Source organism: Dreissena polymorpha, chromosome 1 (genome assembly GCF_020536995.1).
Source record: "Dreissena polymorpha isolate Duluth1 chromosome 1, UMN_Dpol_1.0, whole genome shotgun sequence".
Lineage (NCBI taxonomy): Eukaryota > Metazoa > Mollusca > Bivalvia > Myida > Dreissenidae > Dreissena > Dreissena polymorpha.
Window position 1 is genome coordinate 180690308 of NC_068355.1, and position 22895 is coordinate 180713202.

General features: G+C 36.2%; 2 protein-coding genes across 16 annotated transcripts in view; both read right to left on the reverse strand.

Moving 5' to 3' along the window:
• LOC127863704 (uncharacterized) overlaps nt 1-22895 on the reverse strand; it is a 259681-nt gene that overhangs the window by 11830 nt on the left and 224956 nt on the right. For 6 of the 15 annotated variants that reach the window (XM_052403399.1, XM_052403374.1, XM_052403427.1 and 3 more), the window contains exons 4-5: nt 10755-10812; nt 738-864 (exon numbers count right to left, since the gene is read on the reverse strand). The exons of 3 other annotated variants lie outside the window; for them this stretch is intronic. The gene's annotated coding sequence lies outside the window, so the exon portion shown is untranslated. Of the gene's footprint in view, nt 1-737; nt 865-1778; nt 2318-5375; nt 5893-5945; nt 6384-10754; nt 10813-22895 lie in introns of those variants that run through there. 6 more of the 15 variants (XR_008041199.1, XR_008041192.1, XR_008041195.1 and 3 more) reach the window with 5 other exon arrangements.
• The window catches only part of LOC127864727 (uncharacterized), a 146509-nt gene continuing 129833 nt past the window's right edge, over nt 6220-22895 (reverse strand). Inside the window, exons 3-5 of the mRNA XM_052404615.1 lie at nt 12618-13618; nt 11514-11625; nt 6220-6283 (exon numbers count right to left, since the gene is read on the reverse strand). Of these exons, the coding sequence (XP_052260575.1) occupies nt 6220-6283; nt 11514-11625; nt 12618-13578 (1137 nt within the window). The 5' untranslated portion in view covers nt 13579-13618. The remainder of the gene's footprint in view (nt 6284-11513; nt 11626-12617; nt 13619-22895) is intronic.

Consider the following 22895-nt stretch of genomic DNA (forward strand, 5'->3'; position numbering starts at 1 on the left):
AGCCAATTTTTTGCTGCATAACAAAAAGAAGGAAAACCATCTGGTTAAACATTTAATATTTTTTTATTGTACTTATTCTATTAATCAGGTCTACGCTGCTGACCAAGGCCTTTTTTCCAGACGCTAGGCATAAATGGGTTAATAGTCCTTGTAAATTTAACTTAAATGGGAAATTTGTTAGCTTTTGGGGTAATACCGAGAATTCTTTTTCTCAGCAAAGTAAGAAAATAGATATGTTTACGAGCACCTGCGGAAACATGTAAACTTCCTCACTCCACTGAAAACAATAATTGACTGTCTTACCCCAAAAGCAAACAAATGTTCCTTTTTGAATATTCGCAATAATGGCATCAGTTATATCAGAAGTCAATCAATGTTGTTTGATTAAAAATATATTTAAGAAATAAAGTATGTTTGATGGATCTTCATACAAATGAGATATAAACTAAACACTTGATATAAACATTATATGTCCCTTTGGGACTTAAATAAGGATGAAAGGAAGGACAGGGAAAATTACAGACAAGGACAAATTTGTATGCTTCCACTCCCATCAAGCCCTTTCAAGGCAATACAAATGGCAGCTATTATAAATAGTTTACAATTACATAAATGATTTGTTTTAGTTAGCAGTACGAATAGAGTTTTATTAATATTAAACACACACAAACTATTTTTATTGACATTTGGAGTAAAACACTACAAATTATACATGGTAAATTAAATTACCAACGCACCTTATTGACGAGGTAGTCTTGGCCCCTGGCCAAGAAAGTATGGAGCCCCGGATTCAGAGTGGCTTCATCCTGTGGGTAGTACTATTTGAACATTTGTCCAAAGGTCCTGGACCAGGAGGAACAGGCTCTTAAAACAAAATGCAGGAATTAAATTAAATATTGAAAATAAATGAAGAGAATAATTTTTAAATGTGCTGAATGCATTTAAATATTTTTTTACTCAAATTAAAGAGAATTCAACAATTCGATTTAAGCAGATATTTTAATTATGCAAGGAGAAACTTTTGGTTCAGGGTTTGAATTTTGGCCCAAAAATAGACAAAACTATGTTCTGACCTTCTATGACTAAAATTGATATCAGATCAACTTTTATTTATTATTTATTTTCCAAGTTTGATCAATTTAAAAACGAATAATTCACATTTGATGTTAGGAGCTTTTCTTCAATCAGGCAGAAAAAGGACTGATGTTAAGTGAACTATATGAGCCTCATTCTTGGAAAATAGGACATGATGTATGTGCAGTCTGCGCAGGCTAACCTGGGATGACACTTTCATAGGACTAAATGTATGTGCAGTCTGCACAGGATATTCTGGGATGACACTTTAATAGGACTAAATGTATGTGCAGTCTGCACAGGATATTCTGGGATGACACTTTAATAGGACTAAATGTATGTGCAGTCTGCAGAGGCTAATCTGGGATGACACTTTAATATGACTTGATGTATGTGCAGTCTGCACAGGCTAATCAGAGATGACACTTTAATAGGACTTAATGTATGTGCAGTCTGCACAGGCTAATCTGGGATGACACTTTAATATGACTTGATGTATGTGCAGTCTGCACAGGCTAATATGGGATGACACTTTAATAGGACTTAATGTATGTGCAGTTTGCACAGGATATTCTGGGATGACACTTTAATATGACTTAATGTATGTGCAATCTGCACAGGATATTCTGGGATGACACCTCAATAGGACTTAATATATGAGCAATCTGCACAGGCTATTCTGGGATGACACTTTAAGCACATACATGAAGCCCCGTATCCCAGAGCACCGCTCAGATACTACTTGTTGTTCTTATTGCTGCTGCTGCTGCTGCTTTGACTGGGCCATAGACAGAGATGGAGCGAGTCCCGACGCCAAAGTTGCCACCTCAAACCCGGGAATTCTCAACAACAACTGTTGTTAAATGGCGTCAATCCCATACTGGCATAAGGTTAACATTATTCGAGAGCAACTTATCGAGGTCAGTCGCAATAAGGGACAAGTCACGCAACACCTGCTCTATCTGTTGGATCAGATTGTTTCTGTGTAAGCGACTCGTCTAGAACAATTTGTCAATTCCCAGCATTGAATTATTGCTGAGCAACATCGATGCTGGGATGGAAGTCGAACTCGTCAAGGCTCCGCTGTAAGAAGTGTTGATGAAGCCAACATGGGAGAAGATGTTTGGAGGCTTGCTACTCTGACGCAAGACGTTTTTGTGCTGAATTACTTAAGCGAAGGGGTCAGGATTGTCATCGACTTTCACTTCAACGATGTTTTTATCTTGGCGGCTAATAGTGTTTGCTGAAAAGAAAATAGAAAGTAAACTAAAACCCGATTGGTTTAGACTTAGTGACAAATAAATTTGCCCTGCAACAAAATACTTAACACACCTGCTCTTCAATGCCAAACGTTGCGTCTATAATTGATATTTAGAATATTGCAATTATTGTTTTACCAATAAGAACTCAGAATAGCGTTGTATCAATATGTTATGCCCAAAAAACTTAATATTAACATTTTTGGGTTTAAAACAACGAAAAATACATAGTAAAGTACAGTTCATAGCAATGTGTAATTCTTTTTTTAACAAGAGATGTGTTTGTCAGAAACACAATGCCCCTACTGCGCTGCTTTGATTATATATTTTTGTTTTTGATTATAACCCTTTACAAATACTACTTCCCTTGTAAAAATGATCTGTACCTGCCAAATGCTAAATATAAATTATCTCCCTTTTAAGCGTGTTACTTCCATTGGATTTGTTTTTACCTTTAATCTTGAAGGATGACTTTGACCTTTCACCACTTAAATTTTGCAACTCCATAAGATACACTTGCATGCCAAATATCAAATTGCGATTTTTAATATTGCAAAAGTTATGGCCTATGTTAAAGTTTTCAGACGGACGGACTGCCATACAGTTTAACTGCTATTTTGCCACCCTACCGGGGGCATAAAAATAAACAGAAATATCTTTAAAAAAGATATATGGCGTAAATAGTTTAATGAATGAGATCAAGGATAGCGAATGTCTTTTTCTGTGCAGTTCTTAGCTGCATCACACGCAGTACGGGATGTTACGGGGAGTTTTCATGGCTTATTTTACATTATAACATATTGCTGGTCATAAACCTATAGATACAAAACAGAAAACCAAAAGAAGAATGGAAGTGAAATTTAAACATATGAGTCAACCGGCCACACGAGAAGTATCCGTATTTATAGGCGCGTTCTTCGAACAAACCTGTTTTAGTGGTTTGTCGGGCATTGCTATTTGATTCGATTATAAACAGTATCAATTATCATCGTGCTAATGCTTAAAGTGATATTATGGGCATTTTGCACTGTTGAATTGTCAGCTGAAAAGAATTAACAGGTCAAAATAGTTAGTTAAAATGTGGTTACTGATTAATTATCTGCAACTCACCTTGCTACCAGTTGTTTATAAAAATATATTTTATATTCGATATTCTTACGTGACCCACCCAGTCCTGTAAGCTGAAATGATCCGTAAAACAATTTCGTGTCTTTGTGTCTTATGAACAAATCTGCACTAAAACTAAATTTAGGTTCAACTCGTAAACGCATGATCAGTTGTCAAACGAAAGTACGGTTGATATTCAAATGCATTATTTTTCTCTTTCTGGTATATTGTTTTAGTATGATGATGCTGCATTAATTAATATAAGTGTATATGAAGTAGAAACATCAAAAATAATCAACGGTTGCAATAGACACCTATAAACTTTTACATGCTCATAATATCACTTTAGTACATTAGGCAATATGGACGAATAATTATTGTTAAATTTATCAACAATAATATTTATCATTGTATTGTTGAAAACACATTAAGAATCTATTATTTACATACCATAATTATATTGCTGAATATCTTCATTTAACATATTTCTGGTCTAAAGAAAATTCCAGGTCACCTAGTTCACGGATAGCGTCTTTATTATATAACGATCATTTTACTGGCCGCCAACTCCGGTGATGACCTGTATATAAACTCTGAATGTCCGCGAATTGACCCGATATACCTCGCGGGTTGAAATGCAATGCTTTAAAGTGAGGCCTCGCTTCCATTGCTCTTTATACTTTTACATGTTAACATGTTGACAGGAATAAGGAAGTAAGTACTAAATATGAGAACATAGCCTTTTAAGTATAAACGCTCTTGCGCTGGTAATACTCTGAAAATAAAAGGTGTACGCACAAACTGTATTGATGTCGAGAATTGAGTGTAAAACTGTTCTATCTATTAAGCCTTTTCATTCGAGATAAAATTGTTTCATACAGTAAAACAGTGTTACAAAGACGCGGATATGTTTCCAATGTTCTGGTGGTATACTCAAATCAGCCAATGGAATAAATGAAGTGTATTCATTCGTACCTAGCCGCGGGAAATTTTATTGGAATTTTATTGGACACTTACAAAGGTCAGGCTAAGGTGAAAAGCTGGCTTATGCAGCTTACGCCGAATAAAAAAAACAGGCATGACTTCAGTAATTTTAAGTGGGAGACTGTCCCCCTTAATAGTTTTAACTAAAACAATGTGAGAATTAACAACTTAAAATGTATGACTATATAATTTTAAATGTGATTCTCTGCAACTTCAACTGTAAAACAATACAACTTTTAACATGACACTAAACAACTTAAAATATGAGACTGTACACATTTAAATGTGCATAACTTATTACGCAAGACTAAACAACTTTAAAGGATAGACAATACAACAAATCATAAGACACGATACTGTAAGTATATGAGTACTTGATCACACATGTTTTACCTATGGATTAGACAGAAATGCAAAAACAGATGAAAGTCTATGGTGAATTAAGTATATGATACTCTGTCTTGCTACCAGGGGCCATTATACTAGTAATTATAGCCTATTCTGGTTAAATCTATTATATGTACGTGATATTGAATCGATACTAGTTGATGTCTACATTTTATGCCATTGTTTTTGTAAGACAGACCTTAGATGTAAACTTTAGTCACTGGCGTTGAAAGTGTGTGCATAAGGATATGAAAGCAGTGCATAATAGTGATTTTGTCTTTGCAAACATCAGGTTTCTAATTTAAATAAAAATCTTAATCAGTTATACGTGAACACAAATATTTAACAATTTATAATTTTTGATGTGTATTTTAATTGTACTAAGTTTCAACTTATAGGGCTTAATAAGGCAAGTAACTCATTGTTGCAACCTATCAAACACTTTTTTTGGCAAATATTGCATAGTAAATTTTAACCAGTAAATATTTATAAAAAACTTTTTGAGGAATGGGGCTGAATTTAGGCCCAATCTTTGACACAATTAATAACACTGTACGGTCTCACCTGAAGCTCAGAAGCTGAGCTGATATGCTGGCCTCGTGGATATTGTTAAGGGCCGAGTTTGAGTTCTGATTAACTTCAGGTTGAGAGTCAAAGAGCTACTGGACCATACAACAAAACTGGGGTCATGTTTTCAAGCCTTCTTTAGTCTCAATTCAATGCAATGCCCTTTTGGCTCGGAGTGCAAAGTGCTCGTAACAAAACCGGATGTGTTTACTTTTAGCAACTTGTTTTCAATAATGGGCGGAATTCGCGTCTGAGGCGCACCACATAAATAAATTGTGCGCTGAGGACAGTCCGTAACACTACTACTGTCCTAACTATTTACAGCAGAAACACTTCTGAATGAATCGTTTCGATTGTTCCTTGATTTGCTCTCGTTCCTTGCTGAATATATAGATGCACAGTCTTATAAAGAATGAAACAAATTATTCAACGTTTAATTCCTTGTGAGATTCTTCATGATGTCCACAGCGAGAACTATCTGTTAGCGTTACCTGTTAGCGTTACCATAAGTGCTGCTATTCAACGTTTAATTCTTTGTGAGATTCTTCATGATGTCCACAGCGAGAACTATCTGTTAGCGTTACCTGTTAGTGTTACCATAAGTGCTGCTATTCAACGTTTAATCCTTCGTGAGATTCTTCGTGATGTCCACAGCGAGAACTAACTGTTAGCGTTAACTGTTTGCGTTACCATATGTACTGCTATAACGTCTCGCTTCTGTAACACTCATCCCACTCGGGCACTAGAGCTAAACAAAACTACTCGGGCTTGCTTGGGGAAATCTCGACGCGGACATTTTGGTTGTTCATAACAGCGCGTGAAAACTTGACGTGCTGAGGATTTATTGCAGAACAGACTTGTGTAACGATGCTGACCCTTTGTGGCCAGAGGTCCAGTGGGAGGAGCTAGGGATCAGGGGAGGGAAAGGATGGTTCTGTATTGGGGCTCCTGCAGGCCGGACTTGTGCTGTTGCTTGGCCAACTCGATATCAATGCTGGTGCTCTCCTGAAAACAACAACACTAGAGTGGGGGATATGAACTTGTAATACATTTTTATATTACAATGTATAATACACTACATATATGCCTCTTGATTGGATGTGAAGGTTTTCAACAGCAAACCATAATTATCTGAATTTCTAATTTGGCATTTCATTGGTGCCTTGTCCTAAATAGCAATTAATGAAAATTAATGCAATTAAACCATTTCATATTCAAACATTAAAAGTGTTGGATATGCTTTTATAACCTGTAAATTCATAATTATTATTCTTACTTAATTTTCAGTGTAATTTATAAGCCAAATTGCTGCTCATCAATATTAGAAGCTTTCGTCCCAGATTAGCATGTGAAATCCACATAAGCAAATCAGGGAGGACACTTTCTGATGATACTGGATGTTCACAAAAGAAGATACTTATTTTCAACAAAACATACATTTAAAGAGGTTATTGTTGTCCCTAAGTAGCCTGTGCAGACTGCACAGGCTAATCTGGGACTACAATCTAAGCACATGCATTAAGCCCTATTATTTCACAGCGTGGCTCATTGATGTTTTTAGCCAGTTTTTTTCCTGCATAACAGCAAAAAAGAATGGACAATCATCTAGTTAAAAATAATAAATTGTTTATTGTACTCATAATCATTATCTGTTAACTTTTACAATTGTTTAACAGAGGTTTTACTGTTAATACAAGTTTCAACAAGCAAATTCGTCCAATTGATATCCCGGCGAATATGCTTCTGGACACAAAAGTGTTATATTTATCACTCAAAAAAGCATTTTTTCAAAATACAAAGGGCCATAACTCTGTTATTTACAGATAGTGTACAACGCAGTTTGGCGTGCATCATTCTCTTATCAATATATATACTCATACCAAGTTTCAATGCAATCCGCTAAAGCACTTCCAAGATATGGCTCCGAACGAATGGACGGACGGAAAGACAGACGGACAGACAACGCCAAAACAATATCTATCCACCTATGGCGGGGGATAATAATAAATGGGAGGCAACAACTTCATATTAATGTATTCCCAAAGTCACAAAATCACACACACCATTTTTACCATGCCTTTACAAGTCTTTGGTGTTAAACTCTGTTTAAATTCACACTAGACAACAGTTCCAAAGTAAACCATCATGTCATAAAAGTTGTAAGACATATTACAAATTAATAAAATATAAAACAATTTAATGGCAACAACTCACTGCTGGTACATATTGACAGTTCTCTCCCTTGTTAGTGTAAGCTAAATTAATTAAAGGCCACAATATACTAAAAGATTTCCCTATATAATTCAATGTAAAAGCGACAAATTAAAGAGAAAATAAATGCAACATTTTGAACATAGAGACCACCATAATCATACCTTTTCTGAAAGTTCATTCTAAGCTGAATCGATTTAAGCAATAAAAAAGATATGTCATGTTTAAACCAAATATTAACTTAACTCAAATCTAACTCTACTTCCTTTGCACCTAAAATTTTCCGACCATTTTCTAGTGCAATGTAACTGTTTTCAGGTCAAACTTGTACTTAAGTCTCTAACTTTATCATATGTCAGGGATTAAGTAGTGAGCACCTTTTCTTTCCCTTCCAATATATCCAAGAGATAAAGCCAGAACACCAGTCTAAAGTGTAAAACATGGCTTCCAGTAAAATATTATTTTTTTAGTGAGTTCAGCCCTACATGAAACGATTATTTAGTATAATAGTAACCTGTAAGACAACCTGAACTGTTTAAAACGCAAAAAAATATGCACTTCCTTATCATTTTTCATCCATCCTCAATGTGCATGCCAAATTTCAGTTCGATCCTGAACGTAGAAATGTTTGAACAATGAAAATTATTATAATAATGCCTGATAAGACATATGGCTTCCATTGTCGGTGCTTAGATTTATAAAGGGCCTTCAAGAGCAAATAACATTAACTTATATAACAGAATACAGTAAATATGCTGTAAACTTCTTATATACTATATCGAAGAAGAAATATAATATTATCAAAACGTTTTTGGGCTTCTTTCAATGTGAATTTGTGAGTTTAGAGGTGCTCAATACGAGTTTCTGTACTTTTTATTATTTTTTAGGCGGAGGGATATTGTTTAGGCGTTGTCTGTCAGTCTTTCCGTCCGTCCGTCTTTCCGTCAGTCTGCCTGTCTGTTCGGAGCCATATCTTGGAAGTGCTTTGGCGGATTTCATTGAACCCCAAATGGCATTGTACACCATCAGTTAATAACAGAGTTATGGCTCTTTGTATCTTGAAAAATGCTTTTTGTGTGTCCGGAGCCATATTTTTGAAGTGCTTTAGCGGATTTTATTGAAACATGAAATGAGTATATATATGGATAAGAGGATGATGCACGCCAAATGGCATTGTACACCATCTGTTAATAACGGAGTTATGGCCCTTTGTATCTTGAAACAATGTTGTTTTGAGTGTCAAATATAATACTTTTGTGTCCAGAAGCATATTGGCGTGGGCTATCAATTCAACGAATTTGCTTGTTTAAATTATTTTCCCATACAAATTTTCCCATTTAATTATTTTTCTTTACACTTTTTAATACTCGTTTACTCCATGAAACAAAATGCATTTATTACATGTAACTAACAAGAACGCATAATATCCCGTGAAAAAATGGTGGTTTTATGTAAATCATGCTCCTTTGTGACTTGGCCTATTTTGACAAAAAAAAACAACACTGTATACACAATGAAAACTTAACACCTCCTCGCAAACAGACTTTAGATGGAATAGATTCCAATCAAATAGGCTTAATTAAATATCTCACAGCTTTATAAAAACTCAAGGCCTGCATGGGGGTGACAGAAATTATTGCGGTGTTATGTTTCTAAGGTATCTGTATCGGTAAGTTGGAAAGCATCGAGCTGGAGAAGGGTTTGAGTTATTGATCATCAACAGGGCTCGACATTAACTTTTGAAGCCTCTTGTCCGATCGGACAAGTAGACCATATTCCACTTGTCCTGACCAAAAAGCAACTTGTCCTGATTATTATATCTTATTCTGCTCAGTACTTTGCAAAATAATGAAATAATGCAAAATGCTCAAATCATAAAGACTCTAATCGTTCAAAATACATGTTAACATAATTGTAGGCCATTTCAATACCTTTAGGTATTTTTTTAAGTGTCCTGTGATTTTAAAGACGAAAAACCAAAGGAAAGCAGAATAGACATTTTTAAGCAGACGACATTGTACTAACGAAAACAAACCACAAATGAGAATGATGTCGTAAAATCATTCTATACATAGAGATGACGTTGTAACGTTAATTGTCTGTAAGAACGGTGTGTACCGGTGTCATAAAATGCATATTCTTTACAAGGGAGAATATTTGTGTTATCTTGGCAAAGAAAAATGTTAAGGGTTGCTTCCCTTGTGAACAGTGCGGTGTAGTATAACATGGAACTATCGGAATATTTTGCGCTTTGTTGTTTAAATGTAAACACAATATAATTGAAAAAGTTGTGTGGTAACTCCACAGAAATAACGGATTTAAAGGCATTTTTTTTCTAAGTAATTAATTTATAATTTATAATGACCACTTGTCCTGTCGGACTAGCAAATTCTTTATTTACTTGTCCGGACCAACAACTTGGTTGTCCCGGACAGTCGGACTACCGTTAATGTCGAGCCCTGATCAAGTTAAATAAGTTGTACTGAAAACACGATATACACAAGAATAGATGCCATTTTACCTTCTGTGAAATCATATCATATCATTCTCGTCCACTTCACTCATTTATATACTGCAAAAACATTATTATTCGTGGGACATTATTTTTTATTGATTTTAAGGGTTGAACGATCCACAAATTAAATACAAACACACTGGAAAATAACTGAAACAAATTCCATATTTATTGTTTCAAAACTGAGAAAGTCACACATTAACTACCACGTCCATGAAAGTCTTTTTTTAACCACAAAATAACATGCCGACGAATTTATATGATTTTACAAAAAACAAACAATTTAAAAGGATATTTTACCTTATGTAAATTCATACTATTTTTTTCCACCTCATCTTAATAAACAGGAAATACACAAGCAGGGCTTTTCCTTGAGTATTTACGGGTCTGTTAAACGGACCCATACCCAAAGTGTGTTATATGCTGTTCCTTATGAAAATTATATCTCAATTATGTTTCGATTATATCTAACAAAGTTTATAACTATTATAATAGGATTTTATTCCTATCATTTGAAGTATTATTAATACTGATATTAAATGTGTTTTTCCCAAATCAATGGACTTTTAGCACGAAACAAATTCAAAATCCCAAAATTGCATTTTTTCCCAAAGTGGCCAAGAAAAGGCCTGACAAAGCGTCTCTTTTACCTTCTGCGTCATGCTTGTCCCCCACATCCTCAGCATCGTTGTCCCGACCCAGCAGCAACTGGAGTAGCAGAATAGCTCGATGTATTTCTTGCATGTATATTTAGGACTCACACACATTTATATAAATGTAATAAAAATCAATAAGACATGTTCAACATCATAAAATATGGCAAATTAATAAATCTCACATCAAGTGTTACCTTTCTGTAAACATTGCGTCAAATATCAATATATACTCCTCCAAAGATAACTTAAACAATGTCATATTTTATTAAAAAAGTATTCATCCATAAACATTTCTTACATGGCATGGTGTTTATAGAAATGAAAGTCTAAAAATAGCCTCAGTTGCTATGTACATGTGCATATATGTAGAAATATTAAATTTTCAGTTGAAATGCTTTGTTTTTTCATGCAAAGTTTACAAGAACTAAATTTTAATGACACAAACGTTATGACAACATAACATAATATGCATTAGTTCTTATGTTCAAACAAAAACCCTCACATTGTATAATCAGATAACAATATGTTCACATAAATCATTTGTATCTTTAACTACACATTTAATGTTGTATTGTAACATCACACACTACTATGTTCGTATGCTAAACAACACATTGTAATTGAAATACTAATCACTAATTACAACAACTAATGCTTACATGTACACACTATTCCACTCTGAACACCAGGATGTTGTCGTCCCTCCACTGTCCCACAATGATGGAGGATGTTGTGCTGCTGTAGCAGACTGACCGTGGCCACCTCACTCCATCTCCCCAAGTAGCAAGATTAGCCAGCTTACTCTTCCCCTCCCAGCCCACCTGTAGTACAGTGGAGGACCACCATCCACAGACCAGCACCTGGCCTGCAGGGGTCACATGTAGACCAGTTGGGCCACTTAGTGCTGGGTCTGTGTATGTAGCCAGGAGTGTGCCATCCCTGGCCAGGGTGAGAAGCTTGTCCTGCCTGTAGTTAGTTATGTACAGCCTGTCTCCTGTGGGACTCACAGCACACTTGTCTACTGCAAAACAGAGTAACATCAAGATATTGAATTACTGTCAACGTTAAATAATCTTATTAAACATACTGCAGTGATTTTGTATTACGCATATGTTGCTATAAAGAGGCCTTTACACATCTAAAATATATGCATACATTTCAATAATTCAATAGTTAAGCGTGACAATAAACTTCAGTAGCAGAGCTATTGTGATAACGTTTGACATGTTGAAATGCGACTGTTGAGTAAGATATGAATTGAAGTAAAACAATTACACAGATGAAAACAATTACAAATACTGAAACAATTGCACAGTTCAATCAACAGGTAAACAAAGTGTTCATGTACAATCATTAAACAACCACAAAATTAAGACAGGGTCAGAAAGTGTCTCTTTCCCAGGAACACAGTTTCTATTTATAGACATGTCATGTATTGACAGTCAAAATACTTCATTACTCATAGTTATAAATCAATATTTCTGAATCTTGTTTTGGTGACAATGTACTGTAGCATTCAAAGGGCACATTTGAATTATAGAACAAATATTTTATAATACATCAGCAGGTTTTCTGCTATTACATCTGAATTTTATTTTATTATCATCTCACAAAGTATATAACTATAATTTATATGATTAGTTTTTCAAAATAACAAGATAAAGGCCTAATGGGTCAATATCTGTTGATTAAAAAATAAATCCTAATTCGGTTCATTTATTCAATAAAAATTCCCAAATTTGTCATTGTATGAATTTAAAATAACACAATTTGACTAGACTCCTTTTCCCACAATGGCTAGATAAATCCCTGTACATAATACAAATGTTATCAGGATGAATTCACCATGATTCTTACCTGTCCAATCAGCTGATCTATCTTGGTAGAGTCTGCAGATCAGTTTGCCATTCAGCGTATATTTGTACAGTTCATTACAAGAGGTGACAAAAAGGTCTCCTTGGTGATGCGCAATACCTACACATTCATGTTGTAACTGAAACTTCCTGCCAGGAACAAGCTTCCCCTGGTTGACAGTGATAAACTGGACCTCATGCATGTTGCTAGTATTCACAGTCACTGCAACCTCACTGGGTGTGATCAAACAAATATCATCTGGCCCAGCATTAACATCCAAGTGACTCACCACCTGGTACTGCTGGTTCAGCAGCTTGACATTCTTATTTTTCTTATTTTTCCAGTCTCCAACCAGTACCTGCCCATCGGGAAGAACACATATGCCTCTGATCCAACATTTATCTGAATCCGTTGGTATTCTCACATTGTGCTTAGTAATACTCTGGACATTAAACTTCTTGCCTGACTTTCCTAGCAGAGTTAATGCCTGCTGTATTATATGCTTACATTTTATGCTGGCTATAAGGCAGAGCTCCTTATTATCTCCAATTTTCTGAACAAATTCATGGAAATGTGACAAGTCATTGTGAAGACTGGTGCATTTATGAATAGAACTTGTAATTGACCCTTTTATGCTTATAACTTCATCTTTCATCTCGTTTAGTTCCTTCACAGTAATATTATCAAATTCATTCAAGATAAAAAGAACACTCCTACACATCTCTTCTTTTAAATATTGCTCATGTCCGCCCGATGTACGCACATAACTATTACCACACTCATCTATATCATCTATATTAAAATTTAAATTGCCACGCATTTGTTCTATCATTACTGCCCCATGTTCCTTATATGTTCTTAGCAATGCCTGAACACTGAGCTCCTGACTGATCTGAAGGCTTTTGATTTCTCCCAGAACAGTTTCGAGCTCCACTGACAGTCCCTGTAGGTCTGTGGGCTGCATGTCAGTCAGCTCATTAATTGGAGTCACTTTACTGCACTGGCTGAAATAAACAATCAATACATGTACATACCAAGGAATAGTCAGTGATATTATGTAATGCTTTAAACAAATCTACACATTTAAATAACAAGAACTATGGAAATGGAAACTAGATGAAAGCATGATATTCTGAGGCTTAATATGGAGGGAGAGCTAATACTTGCACATGCCTGTCTGTCCTTCCAACAGTGCAACTTTTATGTCACACGTTACTCAACAAGTATTCCAGACACTTTACAAATACAACTAGAAATGGCATGGCAGAGGCCGACGGGTATCCCAACGCGGCACGTATTGCCATAAAAGAAGTTCAGTATCAATTAGAAGTGAATCGGTGTAGAAATGAAGAAGTTAATGTAAAATAACCTAAACAAGTGCTGTCAGAGGACAGTGCGCTCGACTATTCGAGTGCTTGACAGTATAACGTAAGCCATCATTGTTCAAATAATTCAATAAGGTCAAAGTAATATATTCCGCAATGTATTGAACGTTTGTAAAGACATAAAACAAAGTAATAAGATTTTATTCCAAATTTGATAGCAATAGCTTGGGTGGAAAGTTTGGACGGTCCTTCAAAACTAAAGTAAACAAGGCAATTGTCAAGCAATCTAGTCCCCTACTGGCTCCACCATTGTCAGAAATTCCACCATTTTCAGAATTGTATTTCTTTTGGTTGCCATAGCAACCACAATTTTCGACGTAGGAACAAAATGAAATGACGTGCATAATGTCCATATTGCCATCTATCCATGTTGCAAGTTTCATGAAAAAATATTAAGAACTTTTAAAGTTTTCGCAGGATTCAGAAAAGTGTGACACTGATAGACTCACAGACAGACACACAGACAGACTCACAGACAGACGCACAGAGCGCAAACCATAAGTCCCCTCCGATGAAACCGGTAGGGGACAATAAATATTTGTATTTTAGAGGGGGTATAATGTGGGGTGGGGTCATTTATTAGATGATCTTTCGAAAATAAAGGAAACATTTTTTTTGGGGGGGGAGGGGGGAGGGCAGGGATTCTAGGTTGGGGCGTGGGGTATTATTTGGGTGGAATCCATTGTGGTATGCAGGTAAGTGTTGTTTTCTCAAAGTATTAATAAAATCTTATCATAAATAAAGAAGTTATGGCAATTTAACTAAAATTTACTCTTGACCTTGAGTCATGGTCATTCAAAGGTCAAGGTCAAATTGAACTTGGGAGGTACAGTACCCTCATGATAGTAAGAAAATATTTAAAGTTTGAAAGCAATAGCTTTGATTAGTGATGCAACAATACGCCAAAAAGCGTATTGCGATACATTGTCAGCTCAAAAACCCGTATTGCAATATATCGCAATATATTGCTTACTTGTACCAAAATTATAACTCGCCAATTACCCAATAATCCCGTATATTCCAGTTTTAAAGCAAATTCTGGTAAATGTTTACTATAAAAATGCTCAAGAATAACACAAAACACAAACATTCACCAATTTTCTTAAATATCAAATACATTTTGGCATTTGTTACTATTTAAAGATGTGATGAAATAACTTCCAATCTGGCGTTTTTTTTCCACTGAACACGCGTTAATCGCCTGACGTGATGTTCCCGTTTTATACAACACAAATATACCCACACTTTGCACGCGACGTTCTACATGTCTGTATAATTTTTGCGCGCTTTCACTTTTCATTGAGAAAAAGAATAAAGCACTTTTTTTTATTGTCGCGTAAGCATTAAATTTCGGAAGCATGTTTCCAAAATTCGGATTACAAATTTAATAATGCTCATTTCAGAATCGAACGAAACATTTAGTTGTGCGTAATTAATTCAACGATAATTCGTTTAAAAGCATAGAATGAATGCTCCATTGTAACAACGCTACTCTGTAAAATAGACTTTTTAGAATGCCATTTTTACGTAACAATTTATTTTAACAAAATACCGCTTTGTTTTGTTTACCTTGATATCATTATTTTGGATGGCTTTTCAGAACGAAATGTAGATGCATGTTTGTAAAATTTTCGTACCGGTATGACAAAAATCGTATCGCAATACAATATGCGGATTGCGTATTGCGATATATACCGATATACCGGTATATTGTTGCAGCACTAGCTTTGATACTTTATAAGTCAAGTGGATCTAAACACAAAATTTAACAAAATATTATGTTTCGAAGATAAAAAGGGCCATATTTCTTACAAAATGCTTGATACAGTTGTCTGCTCTTGTTTATAGGTTGGGGTCATGTTGGTAAAGAAGTTTGCAAAATGTGAAAGCAATATGTCAAGGGACATTGAAAATATTTGAGGCAATACGCAAACTTTAACATAGATTTATCAAAAATATGCATATTCTAAGTAAAAAAAGGGCCATATTCTTACAAAATGCTTGATACAGTTGTCTGCTCTTGTTTATAGGTTGGGGTCATGTTGGTAAAAAAGTATGCAAAATATTAGAGCAATATGTCAAGGGACATAAGAAATATTTGAGGTAGTACGCAAACTTTAACATAGATTTATAAATAATATGCATATTGTAAGTGTAAAAAGGGTCATAATTGTTATAAAATGCTTGATACAGTTGTCTGCTCTTGTTAATAGGTTGGGGTCATGTTGGTAAAGAAGTATGCAAAATATGAAAGCAATATGTAAAGGGACAATGAAAATATTTGGGGTGGTATGCAAACTTTAACATTTGCACGCATTCGCTAATGGGAATGGAAACGCGGACGACGGGGTGAGTAGAATAGCTCCACTATATATATTTCATATATAATAGTCGAGCTAAAATTAGTGAAAATCTATGACTCGGCCCCACTTCAACCCCTATTGGCCACTATCTTCTCCTACACTATTAGCACTAGAAGCTTGAAACTTAAACACATGGTAGGTATGAGTACATGTACGATAGTGCACTATTTGAAATTTTCATCTGACCCCTGGGTCAAAAGTTATCGCGCATGTTGTTAGTAAAATGAGTGAAAATCTCTGACCCGGCTCCACATCAACCCCCATAACTTTTGACACAGGGGTCAAATAAAAATTCTAAATAGTGCACTGTCATTAATGTGCTCGTAGCTACCACGTGTATCAGTTTCAAGGTTCTAGTGCTTATAGTGTAGGAGGAGATAGTGGCCAGGACGGACAGACGGGGGAGATAACCACATAATCCCCATGCTTCGAAAAGCGTGGGGATAATAACCAGCATTAGTGGACTTGTGTACCTCTTTATTTAAGTTATGATTTTTTTACATTTTCTTCCTTATGTCGTTTTTAAATACAAAAATGACATTTAAAATATGTGTCATGTGTAACTATAACAGTATTTGTGCAAGAGGGCTAAACTTTTACATATATTTGTACTGTCGTGTTAAGCTGCTCCATATTTCGGTTCATTTCCTTACGACAAAAAAAAATTATTGCCCCTTTTTTTAAACACATATATGTTTAAATAGTGTCATGCGTAACTCCAACAGTATAGCTAATTTGAAAGGGATGAATCCAGGGGTTTTTTTTAGAAAAAGGGGAAGACTCTGGACGCTGGGTAAAAGGGGAAAATCGAGCGCAAAAAAGACATATTTGGGGAAAAAATAAAAACTGTTCATTTCAATGTCTATAACTCGCCTACAGACTTCAGGTTTTTTTTTAGAAAAAGAGACATGTCTCTGACCTTTTTGTTCTTAAACACATGAACAAGTATGATATTAAAGTCAAAGTCGTAAATAAAGTTGCAGGGGTAGATCTAATAATGGGAAATGTTTTCAACTGGGGCCGGGGAACGATTTCAATATTGTGATTTCAATTTCATGATGAATGGGTTGACGATCTAGATCTGCTACAGTATTGGAAGGGAAAGGTGCGGCAGCTGCCGATTGTCTACTTTCACAATAATCCGACAGTATTTATCGATGTTGATTACATGTACCTCCGAATCCTGCTGGGTTTCAACGGTTTTTGATGATTCATTCTTAAAAAATGCGTCAACGCAATTAATATTTTCCGAGTCTGAACGTTTTATTTTGTTCGTGTATGAACGCCAATAGTGAGACTTTTCTGTTTTAACGTCTATACCCATCTTGGCTTTCACATAACCCGGATGAAAACTCGACTGGTTTCCGGTAATTAATTGACGAATCACCCTTCTCGCCCAAGACCGGAATCCAGTAAAATAGTCACATGATTTATACGATTAGTTGCCCGGTTTCCATGACGTAATTTAAGAGCTATATATAGAATCACTGGGATTCCCAGATTTGAGTGTTCGTCGAGGGAGAGAGAGCGCGAGATCGTTGTACATGGTACAAATAGGATAAGTGTCGACTTCCCAAAAGAAAGAAAAAAACATTTCTTTGAGGGTAAAATATTATATTATGGTGAAAAATTATATTTTTGGAGGGGAAATGGTAGTTTTAGGGGAAAAATTCTGGTAGGGGAAGACGCCGATTATCGGCGTCACTTTCTTAGTAAAAAAAAACCCTGGAATCATATGAACATATTGCCAAGAATGTCAACTTAAGCATCTCAATATTTTGGTTAAGAGTTTTTCTTCATAACCAGATCAATGGCCATTTTAGCAAAAAATATTCTTGTTTAATTGTGAGAAGCATAAATACCAAAAGTATTGTAGAAATAGGGTTCAATCTTAAGGAACATATTAAACCTTACTTGCAAATCTTTATATTTGTTTATCATAATTGTTCAACATTTGTACAGTTTTAAGACAAATTATATTACATGGGTATACATGTACATGTACTTAAAGCATAATTCTATGTGTTTGTATTATTTTCTACTTTAAGTATTTGCAATCTTGACCACACTATCCATAATCTCATATGCAATAAGATATAATCAATGCTTCTCCACCCCACAAAAAGATGCTAAAGGCCCTTAGTATAATGCCCCTCACCAAGGTCATATAGAAACTAACCTGTTATGTGTACATTTTGTAATGTCTGTGTAGTAACTTTTATAGTTTTTATCTAGGTATTTTACTCTGCATGACAAACACTTTATGTGGTCAGAAACAGCATTAGAGCAAAAACATGTTTTTACTATAAACATTAAACTCAAGCAATATGTGTCCCCTACTGGCCCCAACATTGTCAGAATTTTTCCACCATTGTCAGATTTTTTATATATATTTGTTGCTCAAGCAACCAGAATTTTTGACGTAGGAAGAAAATGAAATGGTGTGCATAATTTCCATATTGCCATCTATCCATGCTTTAATTTTGATGAATTTTCATGAAAAAATATGAAGAACTTTTAAAGTGATCGCAGAATCCACCATTTTCAGCAATATTTCTAGTGTATTTGTTGCAATAGCAACCAAAATTCTTGACGTACATGTAGGAACAAAATGAAATGACGTGCATAATCTCCATATTGCATTTGGTCAAGTTTCATGAAACCAGAGATGTGTTTGTCAGAAACACAATTCCCCTATTGCGTCTGACTGACCGATTGACCGACCGACCGACCGGCCGGCCGGCAGGCAGGCAGGCAGGCAGACAGACACACAGACAGACACACAGACAAGTGTGACAGACTCATGGACTCACGGCCACACAGAGGGCACACCATAAGTCTCCTCCGGTGAAACAGGTAGGGGACAAAAACAAATAACACCTAGAGTAGTGAAAATTTTGACCCCAGCGTCATGATTTGATCAAGCTATGTAGAAGACCACATACGATGTTAAACACCAAACATTAAACCCCAGACCCTTGTGGTTTCAGATAATACAATTTTTAATGTTATTTACTACATCAGTCTAAATAAATGATTTGACACATAGGCGTGGTAAGTTTTGACCCCATACACATGATTTGAGCAAACTTTGAAGAGAACTACCATACTTTGTTACACACAAAATATCAGTTTTAGAGAAGATTATTTGTTGAGATAAACAATAAAGGTGTTTATACATCTGATCACTTGGGGTGGCAAGTTTTGACCCCATCAACATGATTTGAAACAAACTGAGCAGAGAACCACTTTAAGTATTACATGCAAAATAACTAACAATCTAGGACCCTGTGGTTTCTGAGACGATTTGGTCAACATGTAATATTGTCTTAATTATTGTTAACCAAACGGCAAAAAAACTCAATGAAATTTAATCAAAGCAGATTTATTTTTTTGTGTGCATGTCCCTTTATGATATATTGTAACTGTTTGATAATAGGTTAACATGTCAAGCCTTAAAAAAGGTTTCAACTGTTTTGTCAATTCTGATCATTATTTTCTGAGGTCTAACCTAGAAACGGCAAAAAAACTCAATGAAATTTAATCAAAGCAGATTTATTTTTTGATCATTATTTTCTGAGGTCTAACCTAGAAACTAGTTACTTGTCAAACAGACAAAAGGATGGGCAGACAAGCATGGAGTATGACAAATATAACAAGGGCTGTTTGTAAAACATGCATGCCCCCCATATGGGCTGTCAGTTGTAGTGGCAGCCATTGTGTGAATACGTTTTTTGTCACTGTGACCTTGACCTTTGACCTAATGTAAGTTATCATCCGGAAACGGAAATGTGGGGTGTGGTAATTTATTAGATGATTTTTATTTTTTTTTATTCTTTTGGGGGGGAGGGGGGGTAGGGGGGGAGTGAGAGGGGGGTATAATGCGGGGTGTGGTAATTTATTAGATGTTTAAAAAAATGTGGAGGGGGTGGGGGGTGTAGGGTAGGGGGGTGGGGGGGTAGGGGGGGTGGGGAGGGTGAGAGGGGGGTATAATGTGGGGGGTGGTAATTTATAAGATGTAAAAAAAAAAACTTTTTTTTGGGGGGGGGTGGGGGTGGTGGGGATGGGGGGGTAGGGGAGGTAGGGGGAGTGAGAGGGGGGTATAATGTGGGGTGTGGTAATTTATTAGATGTTTAAAAAAAAATATTTTTTTAGGGCGGGGTGGGAGGTGTGGTAATTTATGAGATGTTTAAGAAAAAAAAAATTGGGGGGTGGGGGGTTGGGGTGAGTAGGGGCGGTGGGGGGTGAGATGGGGGTAATAATGTGGGGTGGGGTTAATTTATTAGATGTTTAAAAAAAAATTGGGTGGAGGGTGGGGGTGGGGGTAGGGGGGTGGGGTGGGTTAGGGGGTGGGGGTGGTCGGGGTGGGGGGTTGCGCGGGGGTAATATAATATGGAGGGTGTGGTAATTTATAAGATGTTTTAAAAAAATTGAGGGGTGGGGGGAGTAGGGGGAGTGATGAGGGGGCCATAATGGGGGAGTGGTAATTATTTATTAGTTTAAACAAAAAAATTGGACGGGGGTTGGGGGTTAGGGGTGGGTTGGGTGGTGGTATGGGGGTGGGGGTGGGGGGGGGTTGAGAGGTGGGGTTTATTAATATGGGGTGTGGTAACTTTTTAAGATGTTTAAAAAAATGGGGGGGGTGGGGGGGGGTAGGGGGGTGGGGGTGAGCGGGGGTGTAATAATGTGGGGTGGGTATAATTATACAATGGTTTTTTAAACAAGATGTGTTTGTGAAACACAATGTCCCCCTATATGATGTTTGACCTTGAAGGATGACCTTGACCTTGTAAAGGATGACCTTGACCTTTCACCACTCAAAATGTGCAGCTCCATGAGATACACATGCATGCCAAATATCAAGTTGCTATCTTCAAAATTGCAAAAGTATTCATAAAATAAGCGATTTTGGCCACATATATTTGACCTCTGACCTTGAAGGATGACCTTGACCTTGACCTTTCACAACTCAAAATGTGCAGCTCCATGAGATGCACATGCATGCCAAATATCAAGATGCTATCTTCAATATTGCAAAAGTATTTATAAAATAAGCCATTTGGGCCACATATATTTGACCTCTGACCTTGAAGGATGACCTTGACCTTTCACCACTCAAAATGTGCAGCTCCATGACATACACATGCATGCCAAATATCAAGTTGCTATCTTCCATATTGCAAAAGTATTCATAAAATGAGCGATTTTGACCACATATATTTGACCTTTGACCTTGAAGGATGACCTTGACCTTTCACCACTCAAAATGTGCAGCTTCATGAGATACACATGCATGCCAAATATGAAATTGCTATCTTCAATATAGCAAAAGTTATTGCAAAATGTTAAAGTTGGCGCAAGCAGACCAACAGACAGGGCAAAAACAATATGTCCCCCACTACTATAGTGGGGGACATAAAAAATGGGCGGTGGTGGGGTAGGGGGGAGTGAGAGGGGGGGGTACAATATGGGTGGGGTTATTTATTAGATGTTAAAAAAAATGGGGGGGTGGGGGTGGGGGGGGTAGGGGGGGTGGGGGGTAGGGGGGGGTGGGGGGTAGGGGGGGGTGGGGGGTAGGGGGTTGGGTGGGTAAGGGGTGGGGGGGGTGAGAGGGGGGTTTATGTGGGGTGTGGTTATTTATTACATGATGTTTAAAAAAAATTGGGGGGGGGTGTGATATCCTCTATTCATTAAACATGAAATTTTAACTTATTGCATTTGTTTCCCATGTATATAAGAAAGATATAATAGTGTATTACCTCCCCTGTCTTGCTTATATTTATATTAATCAACAAAATTAAACTTTAACACAATATTTAATATAAAAAATATACAAAAAATAATCATATTCTGATAATATTTTTACTGATCCACTTTATTTTACTCAAAGGATGATGTTTCATTGGACTGATAATTATAGATTTAGGATTACAGACCAGTTGCTTCAGTTATATTGTTCAGAGTTCGCCCTGTAGGCCGTGTATGCATTATTGAGTTATCATCCAAAAACCATTTTACTATTTCGGGTCACCGTGACCTTGACCTAGTGACCTCAAAATCAATAGGGGTCATCTGCGAGTCATGATCAATGTACCTATGAAGTTTCATTATCCTAGGCCCAAGCGTTCTTGAGTTATCATCTGACAACCACCTGGTGGACGGACCAACAGACCGACAGACAGACCGACATGAGCAAAGCAATATACCCCCTCTTCTTCGGAGGGGGTCATAATTAGCAGAGAATCTTGATTTACACACAAGTTAAATCAATTCCATTGAAACTCAAAATAAAACTTTATATTGATTATCAATAAAGTGATACATTAAGCTCCCACCCGGTTGGAGAACATAAAATATATACATTGATAAAAAGGTTTATTGTTTAATACAAGAAGTAGCCTGAAAGCCAAGTCTGCGGACAGGTCATTAAGTAACTGTATGTAACTTTGTTCTATCTGCAAAAATGTTATTAATCAAAGTCGATATTAGTTGACTGATTTTGTTCATTTATAGTTAAGGATAACATTAGAATA